Here is a 27,242-nt window from a genome sequence, read left to right on the forward strand (position 1 = left end):
GTGAAGATGGTTTTACTATTCTTGGGTAGCGGAATAACTTTTGCTTCCCTCAGGCCTGAGTGCACACTTTCTAGTAGGTTTAGATTGACAATATGGCAAATAGGAGTGGCAATATCGTCCGCTATTATCCTCAGTAATTTTCCATCCAAGTTGTCAGACCCCGTGTCTTGTCATTGTTGATAGACAACAATACATTTTTTACCTTTTCCACACTCACTTTACGGAATTCAAAATTACAATGCTTGTCTTTCATAATTTGGTCAGTTATGCTTGGATGTGTAGCGTTGGCATTTGTTGCTGGCATGTCATGCATAAGTTTGCTAATCTTGGAAGTGAAGAAATCATAAAAGTAGTTGGCAATATCAGTGGGTTTTGTAATGAATGAGCCATCTGATTCAATGAATGATGGAGCTGAGTTCACCTTTTTTGCCCAAAATTTAATCCAAGGTGTTCCAAAGGTTATTACTATCAATGTTTATATTATATATCTTTGTTTCATGGTATAGATTCTTCATATTTTTATCCAGTTTAGTCACATGATTTCTCAATTTGCAGTACGTTTGCCAATCGGTTGTGCTGCCTGACTTATTTGCCATTCCTTTTGCCACATCCGTCTCAACCATACCATTTTTCAATTTCTCGCCAATCCAAGGGAATAACATTTCTTACAGTCATTTTCTTAATGGGTGCATGCTTATTCGTAACTGGAATCAGCAAATTCATAAATGTATCAAGTGCAGCGTCTGGTTGCTCCTCATTGCACCACAGAACAGCAAATATTTTTTACATCATCAACATAAGAATCACTACAAAACTTATCGTATGACCTCTAACATGCTGACCAGACCGGACCGGACATTGCACCCACACTGCGACGCCAAGGGCTAAAATAGAACTCATTCCTGTTTCTGACGCTGATCGCGCTGAAAGTCCTGCCTCTCCCAGCTCCTCATTGGTTTATAGAAGCAGGTACCCACGTGCCATCTCCTCATTGATTATACCCACGTGGGTGAATGAAAGACTAACTGTTTTGCCGGTAATACAATGAAAGTTTAGATGCGATCACCATATAAGTTAAACGATGAAAAAGCCTGGAAGGAGGAGAGATGACTAGAAACGATTCGGTTGGCCGTTTTATGTGTGGATTAATTGTCGGAGTAGAGGTCCCTGTGCATTTCAGGTAAAATAACAACTCAATGTTTATATCCCAGGACAAATTAGCTAGCAACAGCAAGCTAGCTAAATAGGACAAATTAACGTTAGCTAGCAGGTGCAAGCTAACTAGGTAAATTGCCATACATGTTTAATGCTTTTCGACCTGTCCCCAAATTAATGTCATTGGTTCAGAGTTTGTTTTGATATTTCAACCTGCATGTCGTGATCGCGTTTGGTGTGGGGGGGCAAAATAGATTTATGCACGATAGCGCACGATGGCGCACGCACGCAGCCGGTTTGGGTTCCGTGTTATACACTGGCTACTATATTGTGATCACAACATCCAATGGATTTGGATACTGCTTTAAAGCAGTTGCATTACTAAAGATGTGATACATGTTGATGATTTTTATTCCTGTGCTGTTTGTAACTACCATGGTATGTTGACTGACAACCTGATCCAGGTTGCAGGCACTTGTTAAGGTTGAAGCTTTTTCTTGAGTGGGCAACATGATGAAAGCCAGTCAATATTGAAATCACCCAGAAAGTATACCTCTCTGTTGATATCACATATATTATCAAGCCAGATAGCAAATTGGCGCCGACAGACATGGCAGCTCTGCTTCTAGCTCCTAAGCAACTCTGCAGTATTTGTTTTTTTTGTGTGCTATTTCTTACTTTATTAGCCCAGAACGTTTTTTGTGTCATTTAATAAAGCCGGAAAGAACTTTTGGATATAAGAGATGCGGTAAGTCACCAGCATTTACGATTTCCCAAATAGGAATTTCCCTAATTGGATCCTTTATTCGTACCACACAGGGTAATTGAACATATCCCAGAGGCTGCTCCAAGATGCCGCCGGCAGAGAAGAGGTATTCAGAGTGGACTTCTAGTACGACTCAGGAGGCTTGCAAACCATCCCCTGCTTCCGAGTATTTTACCTGCTAATGTTCAGTCTCTGGACAATAAAGTAGGCGAGCTCAAGGCGAGGATCTCCTTCCAGAGAAACATCAGGGACCTTAACATACTCTGTTTCACGGAATCATGGCTCTCTCTGGATATACTGTCCCTGCCCATACAGCCAGCTGGGTTCTCGGTACATGGCGCATGCAGGAAAAAATAACTCTCCGGGAAGAAGAAATGTAGTGGTGTATGTTTCATGATTTACTACTCATGGTGTGATTCTGATAACTTACAAAAATTCATTTTGTTCACCCGACCTAGTATACCTCACAATAAAATGCAGACCGTATTACCTCCCAAGAGAATTATTTTCTGTTATAGTCACAGCCGTGTATATTCCCCTTCAAGCCGATACCATGACGTCCCTCAAGGAATTGCACTGGACTTTGTGCAAACTGGAAACCACATGTACCGAGGCTGCATTTATTGTAGCTGGGGATGTTAAGAATGCAAATTTGAGGAAAACGCAACCAAATTTCTATCAACACATTGACTGTAGTACTTTCGCTGCTAAAACACTCAAACACTGTCATTCCCCCTTATGGTATGCCTACAAGGCCCTCCCCCGCCCTCCCTTCAGCAAATCAGATCACGACTCCATTTTGCTCCTCCCTTCCTATAGACAGACAATCAAACTGGATGTACCTGTGCTAAGGTCTACTTAAGCTGGTCTGACCAATCGGAATCCAGGCTTGTTTTGATCACGTGGACTGGGATATGTTCCGGAAAGCCTCTGAGATTAACATTTACGTATACACGGACATAGAGATTGAGTTCATCAGGAAGTGTATAGGTGATTTTGTTCCAACTGTGACTATTATAACCTACCCAAACCAGAAACCTTGGATAGATGGCAGCATCTGTTCAAAACTGAAAGCCTGAACCACTGCATTTAACCATTTCAAGGTGACTGGGAGTATGGTTGAATACAAACAGTGTAGTTATTCCCTCCGTAAAGCAATCAAACGGGCAAAACGTCAGTACAGGGGATGCCGGCATCCCTAGCAGCGTCCTCAGAGCATGCGCAGACCAGCTGTCTAGAGTATTTACGGACATATTCAATCTCTCCCTATCCCAGTCTGCTGTCCCCACTTGCGTCAAGATGTCCACCATTGTTCTTGTACACAAGAAAGTAAACCTAACTGAACTAAATGACTATCACTCCTTAGCACTCACTTCAATTTGCATACTGCCCCAATCGATTCACAGACGATGCAATCGCCATCGCACTGCACACTGCCCTATCCCGTGGACTTCAGGAAACAGCAGTGGGTTGCACGCCCCTATCCACATCGACGGGACCGCAATGGAGAAGGTGAAAGGCTTCAAGTTCCGCGGCGTACACATCACTGACAATCTGAAATGGTCCACCCGCACAGACAGTGTGGTGACGAAGGCGCAACAGTAAAAAACAGGTGCATCAAGAGAGAGACTGAAAAACAGCTTCTATCTCAAGGCAATCAGACTGTTAAATAGCCATCACTAGCCGACTACCACCCGGATGCTCAACTGAATATATGTAAATACTGTATTCTATTCTACTGTATTTTAGTCAATGCCTCTCCGACATTGCTCGTCCTAATATTTATATATTTCTTCATTCCATTATTTTATTTTATTTTATTTTATTTCACATATATTATCTAGATAGTGACTGTTAGGACTTGGTGGTCAGTAGCAGCTTCCCAGAAGAATAGAATTTAGGTTAGGCAGATGAACCTGTAGCCATATTACTTCCACAGTATTTAATATGAGATAGTCTCTAAGCTTTAAAGGAATGTGGTTCTGAATATAGACTGCAACACCACCCCATTGGTATTTCTGTCTATTCTGTAGATGTTAAAACCATGTATTGCTTCCACTGTGTTATCAAAGAATTATCTAAGTGAGTTTCAGAATATGAATGTCATCTGTTACTAGCACGTTTTTGATTTCATGAACCTCGTTTCTTAGGCTACATACAGTGCATTCGGAAAGTATTCCAACCCCATGACTTTTTCCACATTTTGTTACGTTAAAGCCTTATTCTAAAATGGATACGATTGTTTTTTCCCCCTCATCAATCTGCACACAGTACCCCATAGTGACAAAACAAAAACAGGTATTTATTACATTTACATTCAGACGCTTTACTCAGTACTTTGTTGAAGCACCCTTGGCAGCGATTACAGCCTCAATTCTTCTTGGGTATGACGCTACAAGCTTGGCACACGTGTATTTCGGGAGTTTCTCCCATTCATCTTTGCAGATCCTCTCAAGCTCTGTCAAGTTGGATGGGGAGCATCGCTGCAGAGCTATTTTGAGGTTTCTCCAGAGATGTTTGATCGGGATTAAGTCCGGGCTCTGCCTGGACTACTCAAAGATATTCAGAGACTTGTCCTGAAGCCACTCCTGCGTTGTTTTGGCTGTGAGCTTAGGGTTGTTGTCCCGTTAGAAGGTGAACCTTTGTCCCAGTCTGATGATGTGAGCGCTCTGGAGCAGATTTTCACCAAGAATCTCTCTGTACTTTGCTACATTCATCTTTCCTTCGATCCCAACTAGTCTCCCAGTCCCTGCCGATGAAACACATCCCCACAGCATTATGCTACCACCACCATGCTTCACCATAGGGAGAGTGCCAGGTTTCTTCCAGACATGACGCTTGGCATTCAGGCCAAAGAGTAGAATCTTTGTTTCATCAGACCAGAGAATCTTGTTTCTCATGGTCTGAAATACTTTAGGTGCCTTTTGGCAAACTCCAAGCATGCTGTCATGTGCCTTTTACTGAGGAGTGGCTTCCGTCTGGCCACTCTAACATAAAGGCCTTATTGGTGGAGTGCTGCAGTGATGGTTGTCCTTCTGGAAAGTTATCCCATCTCCACAGAGGAACTCTGGAGCGCTTTCAGTGACAATCGGGTTCTTGGTCACCTCCCTGACCAAGTCTCTACTCCCCCCGATTGATCAGTTTGGCCGGGTTGCCAGCTCTGGGAAGACCTTCAATGCTGCAGAAATGTTTTGGTACCCTTCCCCAGATCTGTGCCTCAACACAATCCTGTCTCAGAGCTCTACGGACAATTCCATCAACCTCATGGTTTGGTTTTTGCTCTGACATGCACTGTCAACTGTATAGACTGATGTGTGAATTTCCAAATCATGTCCAATCAGTTGAATTAACCATAGATGGACTCTAATCAAATTGTGGAAACATCTCAAGGACGATCAACGGAAACTGTCACGCCCTGACCATAGAGAGCTTTTTATGTCTCTATTTTGGTTTGGTCAGGGTGTGATTTGGGTGGGCATTCTATGTTTATTTTCTATGTTTTACATTTCTTTGTGTTTGGCCGGGTGTGGTTCTCAATCAGAGGCAGCTGTCTATCGTTGTCTCTGATTGAGAACCATACTTAGGTAGCTTTTCCCCACTGATGCTTTGTGGGTAGTTGTTTTCTGTTTTTGTGTCTGCACCAGACAGAACTGTTTCGTGTTGTTCTATTTTGTTATTTTGTTCTCAGTGTTCAGTTGAAATAAAAGCATGAACACTTACCACGCTGCGCTTTGGTCCACACCTTCTTCAACAGACGACCGTTACAGAAAAAGGATACACCTTTGCCCAATTTCAAGTCTCATAGGGGTCTGAATACTTATGTATTTTTGGTCTGCAGTCCTCTGCAAGCAAACAGTTGCTACATTGAAAGTCTGGGCGGTCCACATTGTCCCAGAATAAAGCAAAATAAAAACAGACCCTGCACCATTGAAAATGTTCAATAATGACCTCCATCTGAGAAATACAGCCAGCTAGGCTAGCTAGGCTTCTGTGTCTCTCTCCTAACAGGATGAAGAAATGAACAAAAAGAGCTCACAAAAATGGCTAAATCTGAAAAGCAGAAAGATGTTTCCTCTTTAAATCCACACAAAAGCAGTGTCTTTGCACATACTGTTGGTCACAGCATCAGCTAATGTTGGTAGCCATACAATGCAGTTCCAGCCAGGTCAGTTTGCAGGGAAAAGGTAACAGGCAGCAGGGAATCCAGCCACAATTAGTGTGGGAAACCTCTGAGGTCCCAGACACAAGGGTTGGGAAACCTTGCTAGCTTGATACTGATAGCTACCAGCTAGGCTAGTAGCTAAGCTATGGTAAACAACTTCAGGCTTTTTGGTTTGGCAGGATCCCGGGACAGATTGTAGCTGTCACAGCAACTGAGGCTAACCGCAATGCAGGATCCAAAGTAAAAAAAAGTATGTAAATAAAACTTGGCAAGGAAACACAACTTTCAAAAACAATAAAGTGAGGAGACAAAGATTTCAGGGTGGGTTATTGAGGCTAATAATACCCTTCAACAGTGGCCCCCACAACTGTGATAGAGTCAACCACTGGTTTGAGGCATGAAACCTTAGTAATTGCTCAACACGTCCCAGCCACAATAAATGATTTTACTGCGGTCTCCCTTTAACAGAACATTCAGCAGAAATCTCCTCGTGGGCAGGTAGGTTTTATGTTGAAAGCAGATCTTACTGCAGTTCATTTTCATGGATTTGATTAATTAGCTGATAAGTTAATTTAGGTGTTATACCTTCTCCCTTCTGTCCCCCAGGAACAGGGTTCAATGTGTTTGTTTATTTTCAACTTGCTGAAGTCTTCATTCTGCTGACAGTCTGTCTGGGATTATACTGTTTCTACAAGAAGAAAACCTGTCCTCAAGGACAAGGTTAGTATAATGCATCATTGTACCTTTGTTCAACGTATTTTGTTTGAAAAATAAAATGTTATTATTATTATTAATTCGCTCACTCTCTCTCGCTCACTCTCTCTCGCTCACTCTCTTTTTCTCTCTCTCCAGATGATGGTGAGTAAGCAGAGTGTTTGCAGTCTCAGGTGGATCACGGTGGGACTCAAAGGGGGGTGTTGATGTCATGAAAGTTGCCATGGGGACCATGACTAATGACTAATGATGATGTTATACTGCTCATTGCTGTTTTAATCTTAATCAAGCTCAAACTCAAAGCACAGTCATGTATTTAGATCTTTTGACATATATTTTCATAGTTTCATAATGTTCCTTCAGAACTGCCATTAACAAAGTAATAATGAAAGATCTATGTGATGGTGTTTATTTAATGGATTTTAAGTCTTGAATTGTAGTGTTTTCGTGCTTTTTCATTTGTACATACAGTTACATAAACTAATGAAAATGCTATTGTGTTTTTGAAAATACGTTTTCTTTCGTATTCGAATGTGACCTTAGACCTTCATAAACACAAACACATTTTTTTTTTGCGATAGCAAATATGTAGAGTTCAAAAGGTACTTGCACTCGTAACCATGAAAAGGAATAACCCACGAATGATGACATGAATAACATACAGCTGGCGGGTTTTAAGCTTTTTCGACAGGATAGAACAGCGATCTCTGGTAAGACAATGGGTGGTAGTCTATGTAAATTTGTAAACAACAGCTGGTGCACGAAATCTAAGGAAGTCTTGAGGTCTTGCTCGCCTGAGGTATAGTATCTCATCATAAGCTGTAGACCACAATATTTACCAAGAGAGTTTTCATCTGTATATTTCGTAGCTGTCAAAATACCACCACAAACCGATGCTGGCACTAAAACCGCACTCAATGAGCTGTATACGGCCATAAGCAAACAGGAAAACTCTCATCCAGAGGCGGCTTTCCGTACAAAGCTCTCCCTCGCCCTCCATTTGGCAAATCTGACCTTAATTCTATCCTCCTGATTCCTGCTTACAAGCAAAAACTAAAGTAGGAAGCATCAGTGACTCGGTCAATAAAAAAGTGGTCAGATGAAGCAGATTCTAAGGTAGAGGACTGGAATATGTTCCGGAATTCTTCCGATGACATTGCATAGTACACCACATCAGTCACTGGCTTCATCAATAAGTGCATCGATGACCTTGTCCCACATTGACCGTACGTACATACCCCAACCAAAAGCCATGGAACACAGGCAACATCCGCACCAATCTAAAGGGTAGAGCTGCCGCTTACAAGGAGCGGGACTTCAACCCGGAAGCTTATAAAAAATCCCGCTATGCCCTCCGACGAACCATCAAACAGGCAAAGTGTCAATACAGGACTAAGATTGGATCGTACTGCACTGGCTCTGATGCTCAGCGGATGTGGCAGGGCTTGCAAACTAATACAGACTACAAAGGGAAGCACAGCCGTGAGCTGCCCAGTGACACGAGCCTACCAGATGAGCTAAAATACTTATATGCTTGCTTCGAGGAAAGTAACATTGAAGAATGCATGAGAGTATCAGCTGTTCCGGAAGACTGGCTCAAACGCATTAAGAAATAAATAAATAAATATATATGTTAGTGTTTTTCTGACACCAACTCAGTCAGTTCTCAAATGCTAGTTGAACATAATGCACTCCTCCAAGGAGGAACAACCATCCCTGGTGCAAGAAAGGTTGAGAAACACTGTTACACCACACAGGTCACGTGTTCCCTCCGTGGTGGAAAAAGTAACAAATTGTCACACTTGAGTAAATGTAAAACACCTTACATTGTGTTACTTTTTCCACCACGGAGGGAACACGTGACCTGTGTGGTGTAACAGTGTTTCTCAACCTTTCTTGCACCAGGGATGGTTGTTCCTCCTTGGAGGAGTGCATTATGTTCAACTAGCACTTGAGAACTGACTGAGTTGGCATGACTCAAATAAAAGTTAAAGTCACCCAGTAAAATACTACTCCAGTAAAAGTCAAATTATTTGGCATTAAATTTGGCTTTAAATATACTTACGTGTCAAAGTTTTAATTTAATTGCTAAAATATACTGAAATATCAAAAGTTTAACAAACTTGTTTTGGAATGAATGATTGTTTATCACTGATTTTAGTCATAAGATGGAGATACAATTCTAATATCTGTAAGATAGTGTATAAATGATTTTGCTTACAACAAGACAGTCCCACTACCATCATTAGAAGACCATACACAGCATGCATGTTGATTAATCTGTCACAACACCTCAACATTGGCTCTTCATGAAGGGAAGTGCTACAGTCTGTGTGATAACATTTCTTTCAGTGGGCCGATAGAAAAGTCAGAATCCCTGCACATATTCACTTAGTTTGTTGTGCTTTAAACAAACAGTATTAGATTATGAGAAAATGAGGTCCAGAATGTTTCAAAAGTAGTAGTTAATGAGAAATAAGGTAAAACATGTTTCAATAGTAGTAGTTAATGAGAAATAAGGTAAAACATGTTTCAATAGTAGTAGTTAATGAGAAACAAGGTAAAACATGTTTCAATAGTAGTAGTTAATGAGGAGGGATGTCCAACATGTTTCAATAGTAGTAGTTAATGAGGAAGGATGTCCAACATGTTTCAAAAGTAGTAGATAATGAGAAATAAGGTAAAACATGTTTCAATAGTAGTAGTTAATGAGAAATAAGGTAAAACATGTTTCAATAGTAGTAGTTAATGAGAAATAAGGTAAAACATGTTTCAATAGTAGTAGTTAATGAGAAACAAGGTAAAACATGTTTCAATAGTAGTAGTTAATGAGGAGGGATGTCCAACATGTTTCAATAGTAGTAGTTAATGAGGAAGGATGTCCAACATGTTTCAATAGTAGTAGTTAATGAGGAAGGATGTCCAACATGTTTCAATAGTAGTAGTTAATGAGGAAGGATGTCCAACATGTTTCAATAGTAGTAGTTAATGAGGAAGGATGTCCAACATGTTTCAAAAGTAGTAGATAATGAGGAGGGATGTCCAACATGTTTCAATAGTAGTAGTTAATGAGGAAGGATGTCCAACATGTTTCAAAAGTAGTAGTTAATGAGGAGGGATGTCCAACATGTTTCAATAGTAGTAGATAATGAGGAGGGATGTCCAACATGTTTCAATAGTAGTAGTTAATGAGGAAGGATGTCCAACATGTTTCAAAAGTAGTAGATAATGAGGAGGGATGTCCAACATGTTTCAATAGTAGTAGTTAATGAGGAAGGATGTCCAACATGTTTCAAAAGTAGTAGATAATGAGGAGGGATGTCCAACATGTTTCAATAGTAGTAGTTAATGAGGAAGGATGTCCAACATGTTTCAATAGTAGTAGATAATGAGGAGGGATGTCCAACATGTTTCAATAGTAGTAGTTAATGAGGAAGGATGTCCAACATGTTTCAAAAGTAGTAGTTAATGAGGAGGGATGTCCAACATGTTTCAATAGTAGTAGATAATGAGAAAAGAGGATCAAAATGTTTTCTAAAAGCAGCTTGCTTTTATTTCTATGCATTCAAAATCACACAAATACATCTAATTAAAACATGATGAAGTTACAGAAAGAAATAATGTGCTACAGTTCCCCATTTAAAAAGCCTTACTAATATACAATATGTGTTATAACATTTCTTTCAGTGGGCCGATAGAAAGGTCAGAAAATGCTGCACATACTCACTTAGTTTGTTGTGCTTTAAACAAAAAGAGGTCGATAATAAGAAATGAGGTCCAGAATGTTTAAAAAGTAGTAGATCATGAGAAATGAGGTCCAGAATGAGGTCATGTACACCTCTCTTTATCTCTCTCTCTCTCTCTCTAAAGTTTTCATTGGATTTAAAAAAAATATGATCTCTGTGTGAATTCTTTCTATATAGAATAGGGTACTTTATTGAAAATAGGTTGGAAACTAACAAGCATTTGCTTTTTAATTGCTTTTTATAATAATAATTGCTTTATCACCTAAATAAATACATGTTCAGATCACAAATGCAGCTGACAGTAATATCTTGTTTCTGGGGGTATACATTCTCTTTTATGTGACACAGTATTTACGATAGTCATTCTGGTATTGCCCTGTAGATGGTCCAGTCTGTTTGTGGTGTGTAGTCAACACCTCTCTGTGTTTGTCCTTTGCCATTCCAAATATCTGATTTACAGTTAAAGTTAGAGTTAGAAACAGTTATTGAAGTGTAACTCCACAGTGAACCAATCAACAAAAAACAAAACAATCCTAGTCAAACACATTTTCAATTGGCGTCATCTATTATTCATGACATCATCTATACATTATTGGAATCAGTTATTATACATTACATCGTATGTTGCATAAACCAAAAAACAACAAAGTAGCCTTTGTTACAGAGGCTACAGAGCATATAAAGAATGGAATCAGGCTAACATATAGAGGCATCAACCCATTTCTTTGACAATAGCATTTAGGGGAACATATCTGACCTGCCACAACATTTTCTGTGGTCCTCATCGTTAATTCAGTTCACAAACTAAAGGTCTATAAAAACACACTCTCACCTTAATTTTCAATGGAAAAACGTCTTCCCACACAAGGCCACCATTAGGAGGCTCACATTGAACACATGACCTGTGTGGTGTAACATTGTTTCTCAACCTTTCTTGCACCAGTTAAACTAGCACTTGAGACTAGCAACAGACACAGCTGTATAAAGGGCATAGTGTTTACTAAATAACTTACTGTGTAGATTGACATGAACCTACCACAGGGCTCGGTCTGTGGTGCAGAAATACAACGTTCTCACAGACTAAATGTAGTGTGACAATTTCTTCTGTATCACATTTCCTCTTTCAGCCCTCATGTGAATCTAGTCTCAAGATCTCTTGTTCACTTGTGTGTGTGGTGTATCTTACTTCTTGTTGTATCTTATTTAATGCCTTATTGTATATAACATTTTCATGCATTGGTCTTTGAAATAAAGAAGTGAGATCAAGACTGTGTTCAAACACTTCCTTTCTCATCCCTGAAGTGACACAATCTATTGCGTGTTTTGCTCAAACATCCTAGTCACACGATGTGGCAGGTTGATTGAGTTTTGAATTTGAGTTTGGGATTTGTATAGTGAATCTACAGTTGCCAACACATATGTTCTGTTATAATCTCCACCCGGCACAGCCAGAAGAGGACTGGCCACCCCTCAAAGCCTGGTTCCTCTCTAGGTTTCTTCCTAGGTTTTGGCCTTTCTAGGGAGTTTTTCCTAGCCACCGTGCTTCTACACCTGCATTGCTTGCTGTTTGGGGTTTTAGCCTGGGTTTCTGTACAGCACTTTGAGATATCAGCTGATGTAAGAAGGGCTATATAAATACATTTGATTTGATTTGATATCAGTGGTTGGTCATTGTGAAGACAACATGCTTGTGGTGTTTTGACTCCTGGTGATGTTAACTGGACTCTCTAATGGTAAGAGGCTACAGTTGTTTGTCTATGGAGGTCACGCATGTTCTAACAATAAGGCAGTGTTATAAAGGGTAACTGAATAATTACAGCAGAGTACAATGCTGTGTTATAATGAGGAGAAAAGAAACAGACACAAATCAGTGTAATAGGCCTATCACATAGCATATCATGTTTGATGGCTTTAATACCTCACAAGCAGCTGAAATTATTTACTTGTCAAATTAGATATTTTTTTACCCCTTATTTTACCAGGTAAATTGACTGAGAACAGGGGGGATGAATGACCCAATTGGAAGCTGGGGATGATTAGGTGGTCATGATGGTAAGGGCCAGATTGGGAATTTAGCCAGGACACCGGGATTAGCACCCCTACTCTTACGATAAGTGCCATGGGATCTTTAGTGACCACAAAGAGTCAGGACACTTATTTAGTGTCCCATCCGAAAGACAGCTCCCTACTCAGGGCAATGTCCCCAATCACTGCCCTGGTGCACTGGGATATGAATATAAAAAATTAGACTAGAGGACAAGGTGCATCCTACTGACCCTCTAACACCATTTCCAACAGCATCTGGTGTCTCATCCAGGCACCAACCCTGATTAGCTTTAGAGGCAAGCCAGCAGTGAGATGCAGGGTGATATGCTGCTTGGCAATTCATAATGTCACAAACTTTTATTAGAGTTTCAGATGAAGAATAACAGTAATCACTATCAACAAAAGTGTCCTTTTCCCTCCTTTCCTCAGGCATGGAGGAGAAATTCTGTGATGTTAGACAGAACATGTCATGTCACGGAGCTCTGGGAGAAACTGTCTATCTTCAGCTGATGAATAATGCCACAGGGTCTGAACACATGGTGCTAGTATAAGGATATTCAGCATGAAAAACAACACAGTGAGATTCCATGACTCCATTAAAGCTAGATCAGAGTTATTTATCAACAACGGGAGATTTAACCTGTCTCGCCCCCCCGTTCTGCTAGCGGAACTCCTCCCACATTCCACTGAAAAGGCAGAGCGCGAAATTCAAAAAATATTTTTTTTGAAATATTTAACTTTCACACATTAACAAGTCCAATACAGCTAATGAAAGATACACATCTTGTGAATCCAGCCAACATGTCCGATTTTTTAAATGTTTTACAGGGAAAACACAATATATATTTATGTTAGCTCACCAACAAATAGAAAAAAGCACAGACATTTTTCACAGCACAGGTAGCAAAATCAAAATCAACCAAACTAACCTAGAACAAACCAAAGAAACCAAGAAACAACTTAATCAGATGACAGTCTTATAACATGTTATACAATAAATCTATGTTTTGTTCGAAAAATGTGCATATTTCAGGTATAAATCATAGTTTACATTGCGGCTACAATCAGAAATTGCGCCGAAAGCAGCCAGAATAATTACAGACACCAACGTGACATACCGAAATACTCATCATAAAATATTTCTGAAAAATACATGGTGTATAGCAAATTAAAGACAAAGATCTTGTGAATACAGCCAATATTTCAGATTTTCTAAGTGTTTTACAGCGAAAACACAATATAGCATTATATTAGCTTACTACAATAGCCTACAACACTACCGCATTCATTCATCAAGGCACGTTAGCGATAGCAATAGGCACGTTAGCGTTAGCGAATAAACCAGCAAAAGATATTAAATTTCACTAACCTTCATAAACCTTCCTCAGATGACAGTCCTGTAACATCAGGTTATACATACACTTATGTTTTGTTCGAAAATGTGCATATTTAGAGCTGAAATCCGTGGTTATACAACGTAGCATAACGTAGCATAACGTGCTAACGTAGCATCTTTTTCCCAGAATGTGCAGATATTTCTATTAGACTCTCACCTATTCTGACCAAATAGCTATTCATAAACATTACAAAAAAATACATGTTGTATAGGAAACGATAGATCCATTAGTTCTTAATGCAATCGCAGTGTTAGAATTCTAAAAATATCTTCATTACGACATAAGACTTAGTTATGGTAAGGGAATAACCAAAACCTGAGCGCAAAGCTACTAGAACACAGTTCGACAGATATATGAAATAGCATCACAAAATGGTTCCTACTTTTGCTGATCTTCTATCAGAATGTTGTACCTTTGGTCCTTTGTCCAGAACCGTCTTTGTTTGGATTCAGAACGTCCTCTTTCCCTCTTGAATTAGCAAGCACACTGGCCATGCGGCGCTAAGCTCTCCAACTTCAACAAAGTCGAACAACGCAACACAACTAACGTCCCGAATAAAGTTAAATAATCTAATGAAACTATATTGAAAAAACATACTTTAGGATGATATTGTAACATGTATCAAATAAATTCAAAGCCGGAGCTCATATTCGACCATAACGACCGGTTTCCAGTAGGCAATAACAGGTCCCCCGACGCGCCTTGCAGACAACAGAAAATGGGGGACACGTTGTTCCAAGAGGGCTCATTCAACGTCAGACAGAGATAATCAACTCCTTTTTCCTCTCACTTCCTCTTGACATCCAGGGGAAGGTGTATGACGTGCACGTATGGTCATACGTATCATGCCCATTTATAGGCAACGACTTGAACACAGCATCGATATCAGACTTTCCACTTCCTGGTCACAAAGTGTGCTGCCAAATGAGTTGTGTTTGACCCACAGACAAAATTCAAACGGTTTTAGAAACTAGAGAGTGTTTTCTATCCAATAGTAATAATAATATGCATATTGTACGAGCAAGAATTGAGTACGAGGCCGTTTAAATTGTGAACGATTTTCCCCAAAAGTGAAAACAGCACCCCCTATCCTTAAGACATCTAACACAGAAAAGAGTGATTCTGGTGAATATGTCTTAGAAATCTATGATTCACATGGAACACATTTGAGCATCAGAGGAGTACAACTGATAATTGGAGGTGAGGAGCTAAAAAGCTCATAACTCTTTGCCAAATAAGAATCTTCCAAAGAAGCTAAAGGCCTCTTGAATGTTGACATGCATTTGTCAGGGACTGTGTCAAACATGGACTAATGCTAAATATATGATCAAATGTTTTTTGGGGTGTAAAATGCTCCTTTGACAGCTTACATACATTAACCCTCATGCTTCTCCCCCATTTCTCTCCACCTTATCATGCAGGAGGATCTAATGGGACTGTCATAGGGTCACTAGTAGCTGTGGTCCTGGTCCTAACCGTGGTGGTGGGAGCTTACTGTATTCACAAGAGGAGGAGACCTTCACAGGCTCCAGGTCAGTAGTGTGACAGATCTAACAAACAAAGCAAACGAAGCGGTCTTCTGGTCAGACTCCGGAGACGGACACATCGCGCACCACTCCCTAGCATACTACTCGCCAATGTCCAGTCTCTTGACAACAAGGTTGATGAAATCCGAGCAAGGGTTGCCTTCCAGAGAGACATCAGAGACTGCATCGTTCTTTGCTTCACGGAAACATGGCTCACTCGAGAGACGCTATCGGAGTCGGTGCAGCCAGCTGGTTTCTTCACGAATCGCACAGACAGAAACAAGCATCTTTCTGGTAAGAAGAGGGGCGGGGGGGTATGCCTTATGATTAACGAGACGTGGTGTGATCATAACAACATACAGGAACTCAAGTCCTTCTGTTCACCTGACTTAGAATTCCTCACAATCAAATGTCGACCGCATTATCTACCAAGGGAATTCTTCGATTATAATCACAGCCGTATATATTCCCCCCCAAGCAGACACATCGATGGCCCTGAACGAACTTTATCTGACTCTATGTAAACTGGAAACCACATAACCTGAGGCTGCATTCATTGTAGCTGGGGATTATCTGAAGGCTAATCTGAAAACAAGACTCCCTAAATTCTATCAGCATATCGATTGCGCAACCAGGGCTGGTAAAACCCTGGATCATTGTTATTCTAACTTCCGCGATGCATATAAGGCCTTCCCCCGCCCTCCTTTCGGAAAAGCTGACCACGGCTCCATTTTGTTGCTTCCAGCCTACAGACAGAAACTAAAACAAGAAGCTCCCGCGCTCAGGTCTGTTCAACGCTGGTCCGACCAATCTGATTCCACGCTTCAAGACTGCTTCGATCACGTGGATTGGGATATGTTCCGCATTGCGTCCAACAACAACATTAACGAATACGCTGATTCGGTGAGCGAGTTCATTAGAAAGTGCATCGGCGATGTCGTACCCACAGCAACTATAAAAACATTCCCAAACCAGAAACCGTGGATTGAATGCAGCATTCGCGCGAATCTGAAAGCGCGAACCACTGCTTTTAACCAGGGCAAGGTGACCAGAAACATGACCGAATACAAACAGTGTAGCTATTCCCTCCGCAAGGCAATCAAACAAGCTTGAGTCAGTATAGAGACAAAGTAGAGTTGTAATTCAACGGCTCAGACACAAGAGGTATGTGGCAGGGTCTACAGTCAATCACGGATTACAAAAAGAAAACCAGCCCCGTTGCGGACCAGGATGTCTTGCTCCCAGACAGACTAAATAACTTCTTTGCACGCTTTGACGACAATACAGTGCCACTGACACGGCCCGCTACTAAAACCTGCAGACTCTCCTTCACTGCAGCCGACGTGAGTAAAACATTTAAACGTGTTAACCCTCGCAAGGCTGCAAGCCCAGACTGCATCCCCAGCCGCGTCCTCAGAGCATGCGCAGAGCAGCTGGCTGGTGTGTTTACGGACATATTCAATCAATCCTTATACCAGTCTGCTGCTCCCACATGCTTCAAGAGGGCCACCATTGTTCCTGTTCCCAAGAAAGCTAAGGTAACTGAGCTAAACGACTACCGCCCCGTAGCACTCACTTCCGTCATCATGAAGTGCTTGAGAGACCCTACCTGACACCCTAGACCCACTCCAATTTGCTTACCGTCCCAATAGGTCCACAGACGACGCAATCGCAACCACACTGCACACTGCCCTAACCCATCTGGACAAGAGGAATACCTATGTGAGAATGCTGTTCATCTACTACAGCTCAGCATTTAACACCATAATACCCTCCAAACTCGTCATAAAGCTCGAGACCCTGGGTCTCGACCCCGCCCTGTGCAACTGGGTACTGGACTTCCTGACGGGCCGCCCCAGGTGGTGAGGGTAGGTAACAACATCTCCACCCTGCTGATCCTCAACACTGGGGCCCCACAAGGGTGCGTTCTGAGCCCTCTCCTGTACTCCCTGTTCACCCACGACTGCATGGCCATGCACGCCTCCAACTCAATCATCAAGTTTGCGGATGACACTACAGTGGTAGGCTTGATTACCAACAACGACGAGACGGCCTACAGGGAGGAGGTGAGGGCCCTCGGAGTGTGGTGTCAGGAAAATAACCTCACACTCAACGTCAACAAAACAAAGGAGATGATTGTGGACTTCAGGAACCAGCAGAGGGAGCACCCCCCTATCCACATCGACGGGACAGTAGTGGAGAGGGTAGTAAGTTTTAAGTTCCTCGGCGTACACATCACGGACAAACAGAATTGGTCCACCCACACAGACAGTGTTGTGAAGAAGGCGCAGCAGCGCCTCTTCAACCTCAGGAGGCTGAAGAAATTCGGCTTGTCACCAAAAGCACTCACAAACTTCTACAGATGCACAATCGAGAGCATCCTGTCGAGCTGTATCACCGCCTGGTACGGCAACTGCTCCGCCCACAACCGTAAGGCTCTCCAGAGGGTAGTGAGGTCTGCACAACGCATCACTGGGGGCAAACTACCTGCCCTCCAGGACACCTACACCACCCGATGTCACAGGAAGGCCATAAAGATCATCAAGGACAACAACCACCCGAGCCACTGCCTGTTAACCCCACTATCATCCAGAAGGCGAGGTCAGTACAGGTGCATCAAAGCAGGGACCGAGAGACTAAAAAACAGCTTCTATCTCAAGGCCATCAGACTGTTAAACAGCCACCACTAACATCGAGTGGCTGCTGCCAACATACTGACTCAACTCCAGCTTACTTTTATAATGGAAATAGATGGAAATTGATCAAAAATGTATCACTAGCCACTTTAATGCCCAAATGCAGCTATTTTATATCAATATCAAATCATTTCTGGGTATCAATTAAGTACCTTGGCATTAAAATGGGCAAAAATAGTGTTTTACCAAATCATTATTTCAAAAGCAAGAATTTTGCTCGGACTGTCTGGGAGTGGTCTGAGTGGAAAGTGGACAACTGAAAACTAGCTGTTATTGGCAGAGAGGATTGGAAGTCTTGTTATTGGTCTATTAAACCATTTACCACATGGTGGGGTCACCATGGAAAGCTGAAACTCCTGCCCAAGCAAACATGCAGAATAGAAGGTCATGTGTAGATTGTATTTTCAACCAACAACTATCAGGAAATTATGTTTTCATACTTTTACAGTGTTATTTTCATCAGCTGTTGTACAATATGATATAAAACACAGCAAAAACATGATTTGGACTGCACTGGGCCATTAAGTAGGCTTTTGACCCTCAAAGTGTAATTGTCTACAAATGATCTGTGCAGTAGTCAATCCCCCCCCCCCCCTCCCCCCTCCAAACACTCATGTCGCATCTCCCCACAGATGCTGATGAGAGTCCAGAACTGGAACATGCTGACATCAATATTCTAAAGAAGATGGAGAAACACAGGGAGGTTCCAGAGGTGGTGGGGTATGGACAGGTTGTAGTGTTGAAGGCTCCAGACCAACCACAGAGAGAGACAGACCTTAGGGGCGGGAGGATGCTGTAATACAGCTTGGCCAATGAGAGAGATTCTTCGATGTAGGCCGGGATGTGAAGGGTTGGTCTTTAGACATGGTATTGAAGCTTTGTTGATTCATTTGTTACTGTAAATAATTGTATCTAACTTTCCCATATTTCTGTACATATTTTCATGAAATGTATATAAACAACTAAACTGGCTGTAGTGAGTCCTTCTGTTATTGATTGAACGTGTTGTTTACCGTTAAAGTCTAAACATACACACATACTAACCATTTCCATCTACAACATGTTATTACACAGTAGTAATAGTTGTAACAGTAGTACCAGTAGTAACAGTGGTAACAGTTTTAACAGTGGTAACAGTGGTAACAGTGGTAACAGTAGTAACAGTAGTAACATTGGCAACAGTAGTAACAGTGATAACAGTTTTAACAGTGGTAACAGTAGTATCAGTAGTAACAGTGGTAACAGTTTTAACAGTAGTAACAGTTGCAATAGTGGTAACAGTAGTAACAGTGGTAACAGTAGTATCAGAAGTAACAGTGGTAACAATAGTATCAGTAGTAAAAGTGGTAACAGTTTTAACAGTGGTAATAGTAGTAACAGTTGCAACAGTGGTGACAGTAGTAACAGTGGTAACAGTAGTAACAGTGGTAACAGTGGTAACAGTGGTGACAGTGGTAACGGTGGTACCGGTGGTAGCAGTGGTAGTGGTGGTGACAGTAGTAACAGTGGTAACAGTAGTAACAGTGGTAACAATGGTAACAGTAGTAACAGTTGTAACAGTGGTAAAAATAGTAACAGTAGTATTGGTGGTAACAGTGGTCACAGTGGTAACAGTAGTAACGGTGGTACCGGTGGTAGCAGTGGTAGCGGTGGTAACTGTAGTAACATAGGTAACAGTGGTAACGGTGGTAACTGTAGTAACGGTGGTAACAGTGGTAATAGTGGTAACAGTTTTAACAGTGGTAACAGTAGTAACAGTAGTAACAGTGGTAACATTGGTAACAGTAGTAACAGTGGTAACAGTGGTAACAGTAGTAACAGTGGTAACAGTAGTAACAGTGGTAACAGTAGTAACAGTGGTAACAGTAGTAACAGTGGTAACAGTAGTAACAATGGTAACAGTAGTAACAGTGGTAACAGTAGTAACAGTAGTAACAGTGTAGTAACAGTGTGGTAACAGTAGTAACAGTGTGGTAACAGTGTGGTAACAGTAGTAACAGTGGTAACAGTAGTAACAGTAGTAACAGTGGTAACAGTGTAGTAACAGTAGTAACAGTCGCAATAGTGGTGACAGTAGTAACAGTGGTAACAGTGGTAACAGTAGTATCATTAGTAACAGTGGTAACCGTTTTAACAGTGGTAACAGTAGTAACAGTTGCAACAGTGGTAACACTAGTAACAGTGGTAACAGTGGTAACAGTGGTAACCGTTTTAACAGTGGTAACAGTAGTAATACTAGTAACAGTGGTAACAGTAGTAATACTAGTAACAGTGGTAACAGTAGTAATACTAGTAACAGTAGTAACAGTAGTAATACTAGTAACAGTGGTAACAGTGTTAACCGTTTTAACAGTAGTAACAGTAGTAACAGTGGTACCAGTAGTAACGGTGGTAACAGTGGTAACAGTGGTGACAGTAGTATTGGTGGTAACAATGGTAACAGTAGTAACAGTGGTAACAGTGGTAACAGTAGTAACAGTGGTAACAGTGGTAACAGTGGTGCCAGTAGTATTGGTGGTAACAGTGGTCACAGAGGTGACAGTGGTAACGGTGGTACCGGTGGTAGCAGTGGTAGTGGTGGTGACAGTAGTAACAGTGGTAACAGTAGTAACAGTGGTAACAATGGTAACAGTAGTAACAGTTGTAACAGTGGTAAAAATAGTAACAGTAGTATTGGTGGTAACAGTGGTCACAGTGGTAACAGTAGTAACGGTGGTACCGGTGGTAGCAGTGGTAGCGGTGGTAACTGTAGTAACATAGGTAACAGTGGTAACGGTGGTAACTGTAGTAACGGTGGTAACAGTGGTAATAGTGGTAACAGTTTTAACAGTGGTAACAGTAGTAATAGTGGTAACAGTAGTAACAGTAGTAACATTGGTAACAGTGGTAACAGTTTTAACAGTGGTAACAGTAGTAACAGTGGTAACAGTAGTAACAGTGGTAACAGTAGTAACATTGGTAACAGTGGTAACAGTGGTAACAGTTTTAACAGTGGTAACAGTAGTAACAGTGGTAACAGTAGTAACAGTAGTAACAGTGGTAACATTGGTAACAGTAGTAACAGTGGTAACATTGGTAACAGTAGTAACAGTGGTAACAGTAGTAAAAGTGGTAACAGTTTTAACAGTATAACAGTAGTAACAGTCGCAATAGTGGTGACAGTAGTAACAGTGGTAACAGTGGTATCATTAGTAACAGTGGTAACCGTTTTAACAGTGGTAACAGTAGTAACAGTTGCAACAGTGGTAACAGTAGTAACAGTTGCAACAGTGGTAACAGTAGTAACAGTAGTAACAGTGGTACCAGTAGTAACGGTGGTAACAGTGGTAACAGTGGTAACAGTAGTAACAGTGGTACCAGTAGTAACGGTGGTAACAGTAGTAACAGTTGCAACAGTGGTAACAGTAGTAACAGTTGCAACAGTGGTAACAGTAGTAACAGTAGTAACAGTGGTACCAGTAGTAACGGTGGTAACAGTGGTAACAGTGGTGACAGTAGTATTGGTGGTAACAATGGTAACAGTAGTAACAGCGGTAACAGTAGTAACAGTAGTAACAGTGGTAATAGTGGTAACAGTAGTAAACGTGGTAACAGTGGTAAAAATAGTAACAGTAGTATTGGTGGTAACAGTGGTCACAGTGGTAACAGTAGTAACGGTGGTACCGGTGGTAGCAGTGGTAGCGGTGGTAACAGTAGTAACGGTGGTAACAGTGGTAATAGTGGTAACAGTAGTAACAGTAGTCACAGTTGTCATTCACCGCAGAAGTTTGTAATTGAGAAGATGTCCCTGTGGTGTCAATTCTGTTAAGCACAATCCTCACTATTATTGTCAATGGCAGAATGGGTCTGTTTTCTAAAGCACATCTTATTTTGCATCCAATTAGAAACCCAATTCAACAAGGTTTTAGCCCCACAAAGAGTTATATAAATCCAGTCCATTATGAATCATGTTACTGTGTCTAGCTAACAGCTTCAACCCAAAAGGAATCAGTTGTAGCCGGTTGAAGACACCAGAGGGTCACAAACCACTATTAGGGAAACAATGGACTTTGATCTGCTGGTCCTCTCTGTTTCACTTCTTATTTCTCTCACCTCTCCTCCTCTCAAATACCGTTTTTTCTATTTCTCCCTCTCACTTGTTCATTCCTCCTGCTCATGGTCTAGTGCTAATGTCTTAGCTGCCAGAGAGAAATAAAAATGTAAATGATGTCACAATTTGTAAATGTTTTACCGACAGATTGAATATCATTATAGAATATTAATAAAATGCATTCTCCAATTGAAATGTCTGCCCATGCCCACACATATTGTATATCTTTTTTTAAATTAACAGCGGCAAGAGGGGATTGAGCTGTAGCCTCTACAAGAAACGGTAAGTCTCTAGTATAAACATGGGGGGCTATTCAAGATTCAAAATTATGTCACGTTTGACGCTTTGGAGTGTCAATGGACTTTAGGGGGATTTATTTAAGTTCCATAGGTTCATTTGGTGAATTGAGACCCTGCGTTGTGAAGAGACATGGAGGCTGTGTTTGGACTGTTGGTGATCTTAGCAGGAGTGTCTTGTTGTGTGAAGCGTCTTTAACCCTCATACTACTGACTTGGATTATATTGACCTCAGAGAAATATTGTGGATCATCACCTGCAGAGATAGAGCACTTTATGTACTCGCCTATGGTTATAACTAGTTTAACTAGGTATGCCTGTCTAAAAAAATCTAAATTACCTTACATACAGTGCCTTCGGAAAGCATTCAGACCCCTTGACTTTTTCCACATTTTGTTACGTCACAGCCTTCTTCTAAAATGGACTAAATAGTTTTTCGTCATCAATCTACACACAATACCCCAAAATTCTCAAAGCAAAAAAAGGTTTTTAGAAATTTTTGATAATTTATTCATATCACATTTCCATATGTATTCAGACTCCTTACTCAGTACTTGAAGCACCTTTGGCAGCGATTGCAGCCTCGAGTCCTCTTGGGTATGATGCTACAAGCATGGCACACCTATATTTGGGGAGTTTCTCCCATTCTTCTCTGCAGATGCTCTCAAGCTCTGTCCGGTTGGATGGCGAGTGTTGCTGCACAGCTATTTTCAGGTCTCTCCAGAGATGTTGGATCGGGTTCAAGTCCTTGGCTGTGTGCTTAGGGTTGTTGTCTTGTTGGAAGGTGAACGTTTGTCCCATTCTGAGGTCCTGAGCGCTCCGGGGTAGGTTTTCATCAAGGATCTCTCTGTACTTTGCTCCGTTAATCTTTCTCTCGATCCGGACCAGTCTTCTAGTCCCTGCCTCTGAAAAACATACCCACAGCATGATGCTGCCACCACAGTTCTTCATGATAGGGATGGTGCCATGTTTCCTCCAGACGTGACGCTTGGCCTTCTGGCCAAAGAGTTTATTATTGGTTTCATCAGACCAGAGAATGGTCTGCGAGTCTTTAGGTGCCTTTTGGCAAACTCCAAGCAGGCTGTCATGTGCCTTTTACTGAAGAGTGGCTTCCGTCTGGCAACTGTACCATAAAGGTCTCCACAGAGGAACTCTAGAGCTGTCAGAATGACCATCGGTTTCTTGATTAAACTACACATATGTTTGTTTCATCACAAAACCGGAGAGCAATATCTGTCCAGTCAAGTCTACAAAGCAAATAATACATGTAACAAACAGTTATATGACCTGCAACATGGTCAAGCAAATACATTTTTTCAACAAAGTAAATTTTTTCATCAGTTTACTAAACAACTACATATTTAGAACCACAGAGTTACCGCAAGTCAACACAAAGATAACAGGAGCACTGCCTCCGCTATTCAAGCACCATTTCAATTTAAACATTTAAACATTGTCACGATGTGCCCTTTTGGGGTGAGGATCATAGCCCTCTCTCTCTTTCTCTCTCCCACCCCAGGTTTATGACAGTCATAAATATCTAAAACTCTTTACCCAACTCTGACAAAATGAAGGTTGAGAATCCCTTTGGTACCACAGAGAAATAGTTTGCAGTACGGTAACGTCAAAAGGTTGAATAATGTAACAATATTTCTCTATTCCAACCAGTTGGAGTGGTCCGTGGACACTTAAGGAACAGGCATGTCAAGTTTGTTTCATTTGTTGATCTCATGAAGGACAGGAAATACACATTACTGTGTATTTGGTTGTTACACTTCTCAATTGTGAGAAGATGTAATGTGATGTTAGCCTTCTATTTTCATATGAAGTCTGAACCAAGTCAGTGCACACGCCCCCGTGAGCACAGACATTACACGGCATCATGGAACGCCCCCTTTTCTACTTCAGCATAAAACCCACTTCCAACAAAATTTACATTAGACCAAAACATGCCGGGTGATGCTGGTGTGTGAAGTGGTTCAAACTACAATTACAACCACAGGACAAGACCAGAAAACCTGGAAGCTGTCGCTACATGTTGAAATGGTTGGTAACTCTACCAAAGGACAAGACCAGAGAACGTGGAGATCATTCCCAAGTTGAAAATGCTAAGAAATCTACAAAAGAAAGAAGAATTAATCAGGTTGCAGCTGTTTAAGTACTTTAGTCTGGTAAACACAACCGATCTAAGAACATGTATGAATAGTACTCTGACGTATCCATTATAAAAGTACGGAAGACTTTGATCTCTGGTGGACGCAACCAGAGACTTTCTGTCAACAATCTATCCAGCAGACGGAATGGCGATCACAGAGAGGGACAACAAAAGCATACACTCGTAAATATGTAAATTGCAATTTCTTTTCGAATGAGCGGTTGTTCATGTTAAAAGTATAAGCATTTCCATGAGTGTAGTGTATGTACGGTGGTCCCCTCTGAGTTTCCCGCTCTTGAGCTGGCCCCACCGCTTTCCTTTGTCTACCAAGCTGTCATATCGGCTTAGCCCACTAGAGACTTTTCAGTGTATCATGTCATTAACCAATGCATAACTATTGTGTGTGTGTTTATGCAATTCTGTGATTGATTAGTTAGTTAGTAAATAAATAATTAAGCCAATTTGTGAATTGCTGATTCATGATTTATGATGCAAGGGTTCGTGCAGATATCCAAGGGTTTGCAACATTCAGGAATGAGATTGATGAGGTAATAATACATTAGTAGAAGACTATAATCGATAAGATATGAAAATATCTGAAGAGTTAATTAGGGGAATAGAGACTCTATAAACATTTTCCCGTGTTGCCCCGACTTCATAGTTAATTAAAGTTACATGATTAGTTTAATCGCGTAAGGAATATTTACACATAGAGAATTGATTTGATAGTATAACAGTCTTCACATTTAATGATAGTCAACACTACATCAAATCAACAAGGCTATATATGCTAAGTTTAATACACTGAAAACAAACTTAAAGATACCACAAACAATTTAGTCCAATCAATGTTGCAAATTATCAAATCAAGTCAAATTGTATTTGTTACATGAGCCAAATACAACAGGTGTAGTAGACCTTACAGTGAAATGCTGAATACAACAGGCATAGTAGACCTTACAGTGAAATGCTGAATACAACAGACGTAGTAGACCTTACAGTGAAATGCTTACTTACAAGCCCTTAACCAACAATCGTTTAAGAAGTTAAGAGAAAGAAATATGTGTTAAGTAAAAAGTAGATCAATAAAAAATAAAAGTAACAAATCATTAAACAGCAGCAGTATACAGGGGGTATCGGTACAGAGTCAATGTGCGGGGGCACCGGTTAGTCGAGGTAATTGAGGTAATATGTACATGTAGGTAGAATTACAGTGACTATGCACAGATTATAAACAGAGAGTAGCAGCAGTGTAAAAGAGGGGTCTGGGTATCTCTTTCATTCGCTGTTCAGGAGTCTTATGACTTGGGGGTAGAAGCTGTTAAGAAGCCTTTTGGACCTCGACTTGGCGCTCTGGTACCGTGCGGTAGCAGAGTGAACAGTCTATGACTAGGATGGCTGGTGTCTTTGACAGTTTTTAGGGCCTTCCTTTGACACCGCCTGATATAGAGGTCCTGGATGGCAGGAAGATTGGCCCCAGTGATGTACTGGGCCGTACGCACTACCCTCTGTAGTGCCTTGCGGTCGGTGGCCGAACAGTTGCCATACCAGGCAGTGATGCAAAGTCAGGATGCTCTCGATGGTGCAGCTGTAGAATCTTTTGAGGATCTGAGGACCCATGCCATATCTAGGTTTTGTCGTGCCCTCTTCACAACTATCTTGGTGTGTTTGGACCATGATAGTTTGTTGGTAATGTGGACTCCAAGGAACTTGAAGCTCTCAACCTGTTCCACTACAGCCCCTTCGATGAGAATGGGGGTGTGCGGCCTTCCGAGTGGCGCAGTGTTCTAAGGCACTGCATCGCAGTGCTAGCTGTGCCACTAGAGATTCTGGGTTTGTGTCCAGGCTCTGTCGCAGCCAGGCACGACCGGGAGACCCATGGGGAGGCATACATTTGGCTCAGCGTCTTCTGGTTTAGGGGAGGGTTTGGCTGGCAAGGATGTCCTTGTCCCATCACGCACTAGAGACTCCTGTGGCGGGCCGGGCGCAGTGCACGCTGACACGGTCGCCAGGTGTACGGTGTTTCCTCCGACACATTGGTGCACCGTGCTTCCAGGTGAAGTGGGCATTAAGAAGCAGTGCGGCTTGGTTGGGTTATGTCTTGACCTTCGCCTCTCCTGAGCCCGTACGGGAGTTGCAGCGATGAGACAAGACTGTAACTACCAATTGGATACCACGAAATTGGGGAGAAAAAGAGCTAAAAAAACATATTATAATAATAAAGAGAATGGGGGTGTGCTCGGTCCTCCTTTTCCTGTAGTACACAATCATCTCCTTTGTCTTGATCACGTTGAGGGAGAGGTTGTTGTCCTGGCACCACACAACCATGTCTGTGACCTCCTCCCTATAGGCTGTCTCATCGTTGTTGGTGATCAGGCCTACCACTGTTTCGTCATCGGCAAACATGATGATGATGTTGGAGTCGTGCCTGGCCATGCCGTCATGAGTGAACAGGGAGTACAGGACGGGGTGGCTGTCCATGGACCTGATTTC

The 27,242-nt window shown here is 41.5% G+C and overlaps 1 protein-coding gene across 2 annotated transcripts in view; it reads left to right on the forward strand.

Moving 5' to 3' along the window:
- LOC120062389 overlaps nt 1-27,242 on the forward strand; it is a 121,178-nt gene that overhangs the window by 76,790 nt on the left and 17,146 nt on the right. The window contains exons 5-6 of one of the 2 annotated variants that reach the window (XM_039012333.1): nt 6,690-6,803; nt 6,936-7,286. The exons of the other annotated variant lie outside the window; for it this stretch is intronic. Of the exons in view, the coding sequence (XP_038868261.1) occupies nt 6,690-6,803; nt 6,936-6,949 (128 nt within the window). The 3' untranslated portion in view covers nt 6,950-7,286. Of the gene's footprint in view, nt 1-6,689; nt 6,804-6,935; nt 7,287-27,242 lie in introns of those variants that run through there. 2 annotated transcript variants of the gene reach the window in all.

Source organism: Salvelinus namaycush, chromosome 17, assembly GCF_016432855.1.
Source record: "Salvelinus namaycush isolate Seneca chromosome 17, SaNama_1.0, whole genome shotgun sequence".
Taxonomy (NCBI): Eukaryota; Metazoa; Chordata; class Actinopteri; order Salmoniformes; family Salmonidae; genus Salvelinus; species Salvelinus namaycush.